General features: G+C 44.0%; 1 protein-coding gene across 1 annotated transcript in view; it reads left to right on the forward strand.

Moving 5' to 3' along the window:
* The first annotated feature begins 8,405 nt into the window (after nt 1-8,405).
* vps11 (VPS11 core subunit of CORVET and HOPS complexes) overlaps nt 8,406-14,503 on the forward strand; it is a 65,183-nt gene continuing 59,085 nt past the window's right edge. Inside the window, exons 1-4 of the mRNA XM_084319797.1 lie at nt 8,406-8,561; nt 9,524-9,672; nt 9,783-9,918; nt 10,811-10,974. Of these exons, the coding sequence (XP_084175923.1) occupies nt 8,420-8,561; nt 9,524-9,672; nt 9,783-9,918; nt 10,811-10,974 (591 nt within the window). The 5' untranslated portion in view covers nt 8,406-8,419. The remainder of the gene's footprint in view (nt 8,562-9,523; nt 9,673-9,782; nt 9,919-10,810; nt 10,975-14,503) is intronic.

The following is a 14,503-nucleotide window of genomic DNA, read 5'->3' on the forward strand; positions in this document are numbered from 1 at the left end:
ATGCTGGACACTAATGCAGGAAACAATCTCACCGCTGCCACCAATGTAACCGAGGAATAGTCCGCCTATACTTTCAAACTATAGTAAAATAAAATCACAGAGAATTGAATTAACGCTTTTCTTCCTCTTTCCACAACACAACGGACCTGTCACAGGCGTGCACCCTGCAACTCCACCTAATAACGTCAGCATCAATAATAACATGGAACACATTAAATAGCTTACATAAGTCTAACCAGCTAGCACTAACATTAGCTTGTTTTTGTTTAGAAAAAGCTCATGCCAATTTATGAGGCTGTAACTGAGTGGCGAGACTAAACTAAAAAGACTAACACTAAAATGCTCAGACCTGTAGTTGACTAAAACTTGACTAAATGAAAAATAGATAAAGGTGACTAAATATGATGAACAAAAAGAGCATTTGACACATGACTAAGACTAAAACAAACATACACTAACACTGGGTCTGAGCAGATCTAATGTGCCAGGGCAGGCTATTCCAGAGCCTAGGGGCAGCCGCTCCAAAGGCTCTGTCGCCTCTGGTCTTCAGCCTAGTCCTAGGGACAACCAGCAGCAGCTGATTGGCTGATCTCAGTGCTCTGGCAGGAGCATGAAATTGCAGGAGTTCAGACGGATACTGAGGTGCCAGCCCATGTAGAGCTTTAAAAACAAACAACATTTTAAAATAAATTCTAAAACGCACTGGGAGCCAATGGAGCGAAGCCAAGACCGGAGTTATGTGGTCACGCTTTCGCTTACCAGTGAGGAGACGGGCTGCTGCATTCTGCACAAGTTGCAGGCGATGCAACAGTGACTGATCGATACCAACATGCAGTGAGTTGCAATAATCCAGTCGTGTGTTAGTAAAAGCCTTGACTAGTCACTGGGGGAGAGATAGCCCTTTACCTTGGCTAGGAGCCTTATTTGGAGAAAAAATAACTCGTTTTTACAACAGCTAACCTGTTTGTCAAATTTAAAGGCCCTGTCAAAAGTCACACCAAGGTTTTTGACAGAGGAGCGGGTGTTTGGTGTTAAGGGACCCAGAAAATCAGCAGGATGATCTGATGGGTCACATCTAAACATAATAATCTCTGTCTTGTTTCCATTGAGATTTAATAAGTTAGTGTCCATCCAGGATTTTACATTGTTTAAGTCTAATTGTTTAATCGAGCAGTGGCACCGTAGAGTATTTGTTATTGGATTTCATATCTGTTATTAGGTACATCTCTGGCAGCTAGTAAGGGTCAGTGGCATTGTTCGTCAAATAATATGGAGCTTGAGTGTTACACTCTTGAGTGCATAGTAGTATAGGCTAGCCAGGAGGGGGGGCGCCCACGTCAAGAGACCCTGGGACACCTGCACCAATCGTGCTGATTTGTTGCTCCATTGATGGTTTATGTGAAAGATGGTGGAGGTGGTGTCCGACCGAACAAGCACGCGTGGCAGGAAGTGCCTAAGCGCTAGATACACCGCCTCTAACTCCAGTACATTGATGTGCTCAGCACGCTACCCGGTTGACCACTGTCCTGCCACACTTCACCCCATCCTGATGGGCAAGCGTTTGTTGTGACAGTCTCCCGGTGGGATGGGACGTAGCCCATGGGGATGCCCCCCACCATATAGGACCTCTCCCTCGTTAGAGCCTGAGCCTCTTGTGCCTGTGCCACTTGGCATCGAAGTGGAGGCTCTCCACTGGGAGTGGGGGTGAAAGCACTGTACTCGCCAACAAGGGTTGGTGAGCACAGTGACACTGGAAGATGTACCCTCGGGTCCACAGGGGTCATAGTGACTGTTGGTATAAATACTCAACCTGCGCATGCCAAGATGGAAGATTCAGTGCTTTAAGCACCGCCTCTGGTGGTCAGGAAGGATTAAATGGAACACAATTCTTCTAGATTGTGTATTTTCACCTCTGGAAGTGTGTGTGTGTGTTGGACTGCATCACATGTCTGGGCTGTGTGTCAGGTGTGCTTTCCAGACGGAGGAGTAAGAAGTGGGTATGGGAGAACTCTCGCCTCTTTAAATAGTTGTTGTATTTAGCCTTAGCCAAGACCTTGTTGCACAGGGGGGTGGGGGCGTTATGCTTATGTAGGCCCTTGTGTGCAAATAGTGCAGAATGTGCAGAGATACCATATGATTCCTCTTAATGAATTTGATCTTCAAAAGCTTAACAAAACTAACCACAAACCTTGTTTCCCAAATTTAAGCTTAAGGGAAACAAAAATTATGCTTTAAGATAATCCTAATAGTATATATTTTTTCAGATAACGAGAAAGTTACATTTGCCGGTAGGATGACATCGTCCAAGCAGTAAACTGTGTATAGTTCTTCCACTGATGGGACATCCATTGTATTTCTTTGCAAAGACAAAGAAATTGTCTTCCCCCAAAAAAGAGATATATTTGCATATAGCAAGTGAATTTATTGACATTTGCCAAAGAAAAGGGAAAGTTGTCTACAAATGGAAATTCTATAAGAAAAAAAAAGAAAGAAAAAAAAGAGTTAGCATAACAGTTGCACTGCGTTTTCTAGGTGTATGAATCTTCAGGTAACATGTATACTATCAGCACAACTATTCCTATATATCTAATGGGTTTTTTTCCTTGATGTGAAACCCAGAGTTGGAACGGTGTGTGCGACAAGGGCACCTCTCAATGACTCTTTTAATATACAGTATTTGCACCTTATGACCCAAACCAAAATGATCATGATCTTTAAAAAAATATATATATAATTTTTACCCCCCGCATCTATAAAATTATGCATTTTAACTATATGCTAGGATCCAGTCAACAACAAAGTGACACATACTACGAAACAGCCATAATATGACCCATTTCACGCTCACCCTCACTTTTTCTATCTAGAAAAATGCCTCTATAAAAGTTTAAATTCCTATATTAGTTACCTAAAATGACTATAAATAATACCCTTTTGTGCTAGTACTGTCTCTTGAATGTAATCATTTTTGTACCTGTATTTTTCTAATTCCAATTCAGTCTTGATTGTACTGTATGTATGCGATGGTATACTGTTCCCAGGTGAATAGTTTGTTACAACCTACAGTTCTCGTAACAAAGATAGCTGCTGTGATGTGAGCTCATAGGAATTGTGCGTGGATTGTTTTTAAGTCCAAAGGACTTAGATTTGTGAGCATACATTAGACTGAGAGAAAGAGATTCTTGCATTTTCAACGGTGGGACCAGGTTTCCCCTGATTTGCTATTTTCTTGCTCGTTTTCTTTGCAGTAAAATTGAGAGTAAAGTTCAGGACAGTGAAACCAGGGACACTCCTGCAATCGAAATAGAACAATTGAATGCTTGGTTTTCAACTTATTTATTACAATTCCTTTTTATAGTTTTAGTCAAATAAAAGTAAAAACAAACAAACAAAAAAAAACGTTACGTATAAAACTGAATATGCATCCATTTATACATACTGTATAACGTAATCTTCCCTTTACTGGAATGTAGATCATGGCTTCCTTTTTTTGTCTTTGTGAAGGAGAGGTTATGCCAGATCTTTAAGTCTATATTTCCTCTGATAGTTTGTACGTGTGCTCAATCTAATTTATGTTAATAGTTAGTATCATGACATATGGTTTTTTGTATTGTTACAGCCCAGTTGTTAAATGCAGCCTTGCCTTACTGGAACCCCTGCTTAGTGAGGGATCCCTTTTAGCCATCTCCCTCAGCCACCACCTACCCCCACCCTCCAACAACTCCTATGTCATAACACTGTTTGCTGATGCAACTATTATTCCTTTTACACTTTCTGCTGAGGCAACTGTTCTTGAACACCTATTAAAATAACATATATTAAATATCTGTCTCTGTGAAGCCTTATTTCAATCTCAGTGGAGATGTCCATTTATTTTTATTTTGTTTCTCTTAAGGATCAAGATGCTCTGATGTGTATTGAGTTTGTTTCTGAACTACTTAGACCCTGCAGCTTCAACATTAACCCCACATAAATTAAAATGGTGCTCATATTTCTCTTTTCATATGCTATAGTTACACCAAATGGAACAGAACCAGTAGCTATCTTCCCCTTGTGAGTGGGTTAAGAGAACAAATTTGTTAAACTACAAGACAACCAATGATTACATCTTAAATGTGTTATGAATAGCATTATTTTTAATAGCACCTAAATGAGCACCTATTATTTGTCAAGACATTTGAATAACTGGTTTGATGCTGATGTAGGTTATACTTCATCAAATAGCTGTGTAAGGGACCAAGCAGCCAGACGAGGAGGACACAGTGGTGTAGGCAAAAATAAGGGTTTTATTTACCCATGAAAATACAGCCAAAACAATAAGGGTCTTATTTACCCATACAAAATACATAATTTACAAACGTAACATAAGTGGTCCAAATAATAAAAGGCAGGAGTAAAAACAGACCTGAACGGAACAGAAGACAATGACAACTGAGAACTCAAAACTATATATAGGCCCTGGCCAGAAACATTAATCTAAGTGGGCTAATTGATAATTAATATTTTACTAAATAATATCCTACAATTCTAATTGTTTCGGTCCACCACCCCCATCCGGCTATTTAGTGTGGACCAGTCGCAGCTGCTCTGTTTGCTCAGCGCGAGGATGGCTGGCTGCAGAGTTGGAGAAACAAACAATGAACATGCATGCACTTAACCATGTAAGTCAAATAATAAAGAATGGATATGATATCAGTACGCAAGTCTATGTGTCGTGTGTCATTATGTGAAATAGAAATTGTGTATGTGCATCATGAATGTAAAGGTGTACAAACATTAACTAACTAAACAAACAATACGGTGAGGGAACAAGTTAACATGTGCGGGTGCGGTGCACAGACGTATCGGTCACAAGCTGGCAGGTTAGGCTATTTGAAACCCATTACGTATGCTACTGTTGGTTAAGTGCCTTGCTCAAGAGCATTATGGTAAGAAGGATTTTGTTAAATGAGATACTCGACTCATTAATTTACCCCAACCGTGTTTCCTTGCCACAGCCACTTGTACCGGATCTCCTCTCTGGTAAACAAGTATGCCTACCTTTTTTTTTGTATCTACTTTTTCTCCCATTTTCTATTTTTCTCCCATCCCAATTTCGTATCGTCCAATTCTACCCTGCCCTGTCTCGAACGCTGTTAGGCCATGCCTCCCACAAGCCGGCTGCAATGTGGACTAAGCCTTACATCACGTGTCCCCTCCGGTACTCGAGGAAGCAGCAGTCGCATCTTTTCACCTGCACAGCGCGATCTCTCAGCGTCGGGGGGTCTGCGTTTGGAGGGCACGCCACCCCCGTCGCTTCCTGATTCTGCTGCGCAGGCGCACCAACCGACCTGTAGGAGTCGCTGTCCACAACGTCCGATCCCCACCCATCAGCTTCCCACCCCCTAATACTGCCAATTGTATTAGTATGAACGACCAGCCAAGGGGGTCTCGCCCCTTGGAGGATTATTTTTGTCAAATCAGTTGTGCAATAGTCAATTTTGGTGAGTTGTTGCTATACAAATCACTTATGACACTTAGGTAACATTAATGAACAACTACAGTATTAACACAATGGCGCCCGACCACGGATATATACGTGTTTCGAATCCATGCTTAATGGACCGAGGACGGATATAGCAAGGTTGTTTTGGCTTTTATTCCATTTTAATAACCTATTCAAGGTTCCCGAGCGGCATGTACATGTCAAAATACTTCCCAAAGGTCAGTGAATACCACGATCACAACACCAGAGGGAGCTCCACAAATCATGTTAAACCCAGATTCGGCTCAAACGAGGGACTAAACCCGTTTCGCAATTATGCCACATCAATGTGGAACGCCCTACCCAAAGCTGTAAAGGAATGTGAATCACTACCCACTTTCAAAAACACTCTCAAAGAACACCTACGGGAGACTGCAATTTGAAACTGGCCCCTACAAATGTCCTAACCCAGTTGTACAGTAAATTACCAAGTATGGCTTTTCAGTATTCCAATGTACAGTGTACAGTGCCCCCCCCCTACCCCCCCCCCCCCCCCACCTCCAATGTACAGCCCCCCCGACCCCCCCCCACCCATTATTACATGCTGATCAGAGCTTGCTATGATACTTAACCAGGCGACCAGCGTATGTGGCTACTTAGACGAACACGGTTATTGGTAATCAATAATCAGAAACTACGTCCCCCGCCCCCCCCCCCCTTTCATGCATACATGCTTGAGGATCATACCGATCATATGCAGTTTGAGTTTTAGCTGTAGCTTTTGTATAACGGAAATGCCATTGGATATAACGTTAGTAGCTATTAGCCCTTTATCTAGCCTTCCAGGAAATATACTAGACCAAATGCCGTATAACGCTTATATTCACGGCGCTATAAAATAAGAACGTATTGATGAAAAAATTATTTCTTTAATCCATTTTGAAGGGATGGTTTATGGTCTCAATTGACAATGAGAATGGACAGATAGCAATACTATAATAGATTTAGCTCTACAAACAGCCCCATGGACTGTGCAAGTCTGTTTACATGCTGGTCGTCTAGAGTTATATTAGACGCATCCCAGTGGCCGCCAATGTGTTAAGGAGACAACTACAGTATGTAAGTAGTAAACCTATTATTATAATTTTTTATTCCAGTCGATCATCATGATCATATTACGTAGTGCTCACTGCGTTTCGAGAGAGAGAGAGAGACTGACATTTTCCTATATCCATCTATGGGAAAAAGACATTTCCAGTGAGTGAAGGTTTGTTCAAATCATGAGGGAACAAAATACTATTTTGAGGCCACAAAATATTTTTCTATTTTGAAGCCACAAAATATTATTTTGAGGTCTAAAATTGATTCATTTGAGGTAACTAAATACATTTTGAAGTAACAAAATACTATTTTGAGGCCACGACATATTTCTTCATTTTGCGTGGCAGCAATAAGCCTTTGTAGCAAGCAGATTAGCTTGGCTAGCTAGCTAACATTAGCTGAACTGACATTAGCTTGATAGCTAACTAGCTAATAGCATCAGCTAGCTAACATTAGCTAATGTTCTTTGACACTATTATTACACCAACACCATGGAACTAATGACCAATTTGACAACGTTCTCTGTCAGAATAGTCAGTAATTTTATATAGTGCTAGCTAACGTTTCAACATACTTGTCTTGTTGCCCATCAGCACTGGCAAATTCACTATTACTAAACTAGTTACAGCTACATCTGCTTCCACGTCTTGTGTTGAATGCTGGACTGGGACTTGACATGACGTTACCAACGTCTTTGACATTATTATTATATATATATTTGTTTATAGTTAACCAATGAGGCTACTACCGGCAATCCATGTCTGTAATAATAATAATAATAATAATAAAACAAGAATAAAAAACTAAAAAGTTAATTACAAAAAATAATAATAATAAAAAAAAATTATCTTAGGGGGGCTAATATTACATTTAGGGGGTTTTAGCCCCCCTAAAAAGGGTCTAGAACTGCCACTGTGGCATTTATGACATACACAACATACATGGTGACATTTATGGCATAGGGACATACATGACATATACAGGTATAGTACTGTTACATTTGTGACATATACTATATACAAATATACAGTACTGTTACCCAGAGATCCTAACAGAAAATATATACATATGATGGGGAGGAGACTGTACATTAGGAGGGGGTGGGTGGGCGGGAGAAAATATATACGGTGGGGGCGTCTATTATTTTACCAACGGAGTTCCAGTTCCGCGTTCTGCGATCTGATTGGCCACTGACGTTTCTGGTCATGTGACATGTGCGCCCAATAGCGTGACACGCCCATTTCCGCCTCGAACAGCAGCAAACTACCTAACGCCTAGTTTATCACTGGTTAAGCTTGGGCGACTCTTTCGAAGTTGGTTAAGGTTAGAGTTTGGAATCAGGGCTGGTGTTCCATCGCCCTGCTCTAAGACAAACTCTAACCTTAACCAACTTCGAAAGAGTGCCTAAGCTTAACCAGTGGCATAACTTGCCGTCACACGATTGGCGTGACCAGAAACGTCAGTGGCCAATCAGAGCGCAGAACGCGAATACGGAACTGGAAATCCGTTGGTAAAAGTATTCAGGCGTCCCGCGGCGTACTTGAGGCGTACTGTATTGTATCCATTCTGCAATCTGTTAGAATATAGTTTTCATTCATTCATTCATTCATTCATTCATTCATTCATTCATTCATTCATGCAGTAAAATACATCGCATCGCAAGCCAGAATAAATCGTGCATCATTGATTTCACAAAGCAAGATTCTGAAATCGTACAAGATTCCGTGTGGCTTGCGAGGAGGCTAGTAAATACAGCGACACTCTGACAGCGTGGTGGGCCATCACGTGACTTCTGCTGTGTATCACATGACCTTAAATCCTCCCAAGCTAGTCTGTTTGGCTACTGCTAATAAAATGGCTGCATTCTTACAATGGAGAAGATTTGTGTTTTTTGACAAAGACACAGTGAAGGATTCTGGAGATAATGGCAAAAACTTCGTCCTTCCAAGTGGAATATCGGCGTGTGATTCCGGCAGGGGCCACATTGTTCTTGGAGATATCCTTAATAATGCGCAAAGGCTTTGATTGCTAGCACAACATTAGCATTGAAACGAGCAACATTTACGTTATTTGACAACCTCATGAATCCAGAGTCAGCCTTTTGAGGCAACTAGATTCATGTCAAATAGTCTGGTACCAACAATCTGCATTATTAAAACACTTTTGTTAAGATAGTCATAATCCTCTTGTTTTAGTGTAGAGTCAGGGTGTATGTAGATCTAGATCACATAACCTCTGTCATATTATCAATGACGGGAAATAAAGTAGTACTAACTTTTAAGCTGAATCAAATTCAACCCACAACTTAGCTCGGTGTGTGGTGGAAATTGTATGAGGTCACTTGTTAATGGTGTCATTAACTAATCAAACTCCATGTACCATGTGATTTGAACATACAAATATGGGTATATTCAACATTCTTGAAGAGCTTTTATTTGTGGATGGAATATGCCGTTTGGGGCTTTCTTGTTAAACTATTATAAATCATAAGATTGCCCGTTTTACTCAAACAAACATTTGAAGCCCATACAAGAAACTATTCTAAACCTGTCACCTAGTTTTAGTTCTTGCATAAAAGAGCTCGGGTTTGGAAAACACGTTTCATTCCCTTTTTTCTTTTTCATTTTTGGTTGTACTAGGGGCCTAGGGCTACACAATTTGTTTATGTTTTTATTTACAGATTGAGCTTAACCAATGCGTAAAGCATGGTGCTTAGGGCTAAGAAAAGCACAATAAAAATGTTGGTTGTCAATGCAATTGAAAGGAAAATTAAACCTAAAACGAAATTCTTCTAGTTTGTTAGCCATGCCGTTATTTGTACACTTCCAACAGTTAACTGTATAATTTTATGTTATTATTGCTTACACATCTTTGTATACACCATCCAGTCTCTTGCTACAACACTTTTAACACACAGTTTTGACATGCTCCGTCCTGACCTTAACCCTGTAATATCACATATGGATGGCCAGATCTGGCTTTTGACACGATCCTTGCAGTTGACCTCCTTTCAGGCCTACAAGTTACGGGTGACACATCTCCATCAACTGAAGCAGCACAGTATCCTGGTCTCTGTGGGGCAAGACGAACACGGAATAAACCCCCTAGTAAGTGTAGAGACTCCTAGAGAAACGCAAAGCATGGGGCAATACTCTGTTATTGAAGCACCTAGTCTATCTAAAACTGCACTAATATGAATGTGATTCCTGTTTACCAGGTGAAGGTTTGGAATCTAGACAAGCGAGACAGTGGAAATCCTTTGTGCACCAGGATATTTCCTGCAATTCCTGGACACAAGCCAACAGAAGTGTCATGCCTGAGTGTACACGAGAACCTCAACTTTATGGCCATTGGTAAGCTACATATCCCTGAATTTCCCCAAAGGGGTCATACCATATATAGCCTACTTAATCTGCATATGCTGGATCAGGCTGTCAGCTAGGCTTCCATTGATTTATCTGACAAATGTGTGTTGACTGGGGCGGCTAAGTGGCGCAGTGGGCAAGGCGCTCGCCACTAACGCAGGAGATGCTGGGTTCGAGCCCAGCTCTCGGCGTTGCTTCCGGCTTGGCTGGTCGTGTATTAGGGGGTGGGAAAGCCGGTGGGTGGGGATCGGACGTTGTGGACAGCGACTCCTACAGGTCGGTTGGTGCGCCTGTACAGCAGAATCAGGAAGCAACAGCGGCAGCGTGAGCCTCCCACGCGTTACTCCTCGCCGCTGAGAGATCGCGCTGTACAGGTGAAAAGATGCAACAGCTGCCTCCTCGTGTACCGGAGGGGACACGTGATGCAAGGCTTGGTCCACATTGCAGCCGACCAGTGGGAGGCATGGCCTAACAACGTTCGAGACAGAGGAGGGTATAATTGGACAATACGAAATTGGGATGGGAGAAAAATAGAAAATGGCGAGAGAGTAGATAAAAAAAACAAATGTGTGTTGACTAAACGATTGAATAGGTTTCTTGTGCGGCAAGTACCTCCCAAGGTGTGTTTGCATTAAACTGTCATAAGATGACCAAAGCAAATTTGTATTGTATTTTTGTTGGTGGCGTTGTTGAATTACAAAAAACGACTTGACAGCTACAGTTTCAATTAGCCATGTCTTAATGACTTTGTTTGCAAGATTACCTTTGTCCATCACATCTGGGTCAATGGCATCCTAGCTACTGGTTCCCCTCCCATGTTGTGTTTTCTTGTTTTTGTAAATGGATGATGTGTGTAAATGGAGATTGTGTGTTCTTGCAGGCTTCACAGATGGCAGTGTGGTTTTGACCAAGGGCGACATCACCAGGGACAGGCACAGTAAAACTCTCACCCTGCACGAGGGCACCTGCCCAGTTACAGGCCTTGCATTTCGCCAAATGGGCAAAGTCACTCACCTGTTTGTTGCCACTCTGGAGAAAGTCCATGTAAGTCATCATTACTCACTGTTTTGGTTTTGCAGACACAAAGTATGCTTAGTCCTGGGCCACCGGTAGTCCTTCAGTTAACCTTAACACTTTCAGTGCCTTTGATTAACGTTGATTTACCCTGTTGAATGCCACCATCCACTTCAATGTTAGCGTTAAAAACGCCTAATCTATGTTTTAAATTATGGCTATGTGTCTAATATGCCCGTCGCTTATCAATGACTCGTTTGCAGTCAACATTGTCGAAACGGATTGTTTTTTAATCTGTTCATATCCTTTTTATAGCATTTCGAAAAGCTATCGTTCTCTCGAAAATTTCCGGGAAGATAGAAAGATATCCTCATAAACAGCATTTATTGGAATATTCTTGAATACACTAGACACGTTGTCATTTGTCGGCCTATTTATGAATCGTTTTCAAATAAACGCTAGATTATCGATAGTATATCTGTACGTATGCACGCTATAGACGCAAGCTGAAAAATCGATTATCTCGTTCCCGCAAGATCACACACACACACATGGCACATAGGGGACACGCTGTTATTTCGGCGAATACAGCTCCGATTACCCCAAGACTGGTAAGGTAACATAGACTCCTTACCTTAGATCAGATGTTCTCCAAAAAGATTATTCCAATTCCTGATCGCCATTCCAAATATCGATTGCGTTGATTGATTGATTGATTATTGGCTGCTGTGAATATATAATCCAGGCTGCTTTCCGTCCCGCGATCACTTCCATGTTCATCAGACGGCTTGCCAGCACAAGGAGCCAGTTGGCTCCGCCTCTACAGATCCCAGGTCAGTCTAAGCGACTGACCTGCAGTTACACAGGGATAGACGATAGGGGGCGCTTTTCTCCATTCTGGGCTCCTGTAGGGGCTGGTGTACCAACGGGAAACTCGGTTGATGAAATATGAATTCAGATCGCTAATAAAAAAAGAAAACGATATTTGTCGTCGTGGGCACTCAATGGGGGGGCTGATAAAACTAGATATGTCGTCCGTGGCATTGAAAGGGTTAATTGAGTCAAAGTATGTATGATGTATGGTGTTCATTCATAGTTAAAGACAGTAGTGAGGCTGAGTACTTTCTGGTGATGTCACATTCACTTAAACGTTAGGTTATGACTATAACCAAGTTCTGTTAATAGTGGTGACGCTCGGCGTCACTCATGCACTATCCTCGCATATGTGCACGCGCACTGAATAAAATTCCACAATGTACCTTTATCCCAGTATTCGTCTGACCACACCCCTCGTTAGCTTACCTTCATAAGCAGGTGTGTGGTCACCTGCTCTCCTCCTTCCCAAGCTTTCACCACAAGGTGAGGTCAAGGGCTGCAGCGGCGTCGGACGCCGAGCGTCCCCACTATTAACAGAACTTGGTTATAGTCATAACCTAACGTTCTGTATACATAGTGGCTCCGCTCGGCGTCACTCATGCACAAGGGAGGCCGAGCGGGAGCCACCGGCCGACAAATGCACCCCGCTGAAGGCCCCCCACAACCATCAGAACAGGGAGGGCCGAGCCCCCCCGACCCCCCCCTAATGGAGGGCACCCCCCCTATTGGAGGTTTCCCGGGAGGGCGACGGACCCGACCGTGCGAAGAGGCACTCAAGCAACTCAACGCACAGGGTGAGCAGACCGTGGCCTGACCCCACGACTACACACACGCACAACCCGCATGCCACCCGGGAACGAACGGAGGGAACAACCTCGTTACTGCCCCCAGAATCACGGGGTCAAGGGCAAACCCAACCCCGTGGCAAGGCCGTAGCAGCGGAGCGCGAAGGAAGGCCCAGACCCACCAAAGGGACTGGACCCCCTGGAACGGGGGCCCGGAGAAGTCCATGATGCCAGCATCAAGACCCCACCAGGTGGGCACTTAGTGACCCCGCCCCCCACATCGCCAGCGTATTCGGACAAAGGCCCCTCAGCCGAGCGGGCCCTGTCCCCCCAATAGTACACCGCCTGGCATACTGACCCTGCAGTACAGACAGTCAGCACGGCCGAAATAACAAGACTTACCACGGAAGCAGGCAGCGCACCGGGGAAAAAACCAGGCAACAGGCTGTTAACCCGAGCCTGGAGACTGCGGACGAGACAGGCGCCAGAGGGGACAGCTGAACACAGCCGCCCCGGCGGAAGGGGCGTATGCTGGCGCTGTCGTCACTATGACAAACCTCCCTCAAAGCGAAGGCTGACACAATTGGCAGACGTCACGAACGTGCAGGGGCACACTCAACCGGGCAACCCGGGAGTTGACGCCGCACCGACACACCAGAGAACCAACCACCCAGGCATTACCCTATGCGGTGGTCGGTCCCATAACCCCTCAGGAAAAAAACTCCAAAACGTACCTGCGGCCCACCGCAGTACCGTTTCAGTTTCCAACAGGGTTATCCCGGGCCTACGTGTCAACGAAAACATTACTCCGGACCGGGCCCGGCGATACGGGGAGCACAGGATCCCCCGAGGAGGTCAAAGACCACCCCAACAGGCCCCTCTTCGCCACGCGTAAGAGAAGAGCGAAAGAAATGGAGAACCAGCCCCAAACACCCCGTACTTGGTATTCCCAGGAGGTCACCCAACCAAGTACTAACCAAGACCAACCTGCGTGGCGGCCGAGATCTGACGAGATCGGGCGTGTACAGGTTGGCACGGCCGTAAGCCATTACGACAGTGTAGAATACAATGTACCCAACAAGGGCTCCATAGCGCTTAACCCTGTGACACCCGGACGGACAACGGGTGCAACTGATCCAGACCAGCATGTCCAGAACCAGTCCCGTGCCCTAACCACGCCGATCTGCCAACTCCAGGAGAAGGGGCAGACATGCGTGTTGATCTTAGACATGAAAAGAAGGCGCCACCCAGACGTTCGGTGCGAACCGCGCCCGGCGGCCCACCCCCAGGGCGTGAAACCCTTCTACGTATGTTCAGATCCATTCTGTCATCATCCCCCGATATGAACGAGAATCCGTCGACAACCACACAGGTCGTCGGAAGAGGAAAAACCCCCATCCCAGTTGCTTTATAAAAACGCTGTTTTAACCCCAAGCAACCAAGGCGCGGCAGTCAGTTGCTTAATGTCCAACAGAACATCCCGAACTAGCACTATGTGTGCGTCGGGTATATCCACATCAATAAATAGGCTATTTAGACCTTTCATTGAATCCCCAAGGCGCCCAGGGGAACGACAAGAGGGGTGAGATGCAACCAACTCCAACTCTTTATAACAATAAAGAAGAAGCATCAACAGTATAAACCCAACTGCACAGCTGGGAGTAAAAACTGTTTATATTTTTACATCTAGTCACTCCTTTTGTCAAAGAGTATAGACCGAACTTCCCCAGAAGCCTTCCCACACGAGTCGCAGTTATGAAAAAGACATGTCAACTGTGAGTCACGTGACCAACTGACTCAAGTTTACACATAAAATCGAGCGTAGCAGACCCGTAAGCCCTACGCTCTAACCCGACACTTTAACACCACAAACCTTACGTAAAGATCTCAACTCATGG

The sequence above is a fragment of the Notolepis coatsorum genome, assembly GCF_963971535.1.
Source record: "Notolepis coatsorum genome assembly, chromosome: 8".
NCBI classification, from domain to species: domain Eukaryota; kingdom Metazoa; phylum Chordata; class Actinopteri; order Aulopiformes; family Paralepididae; genus Notolepis; species Notolepis coatsorum.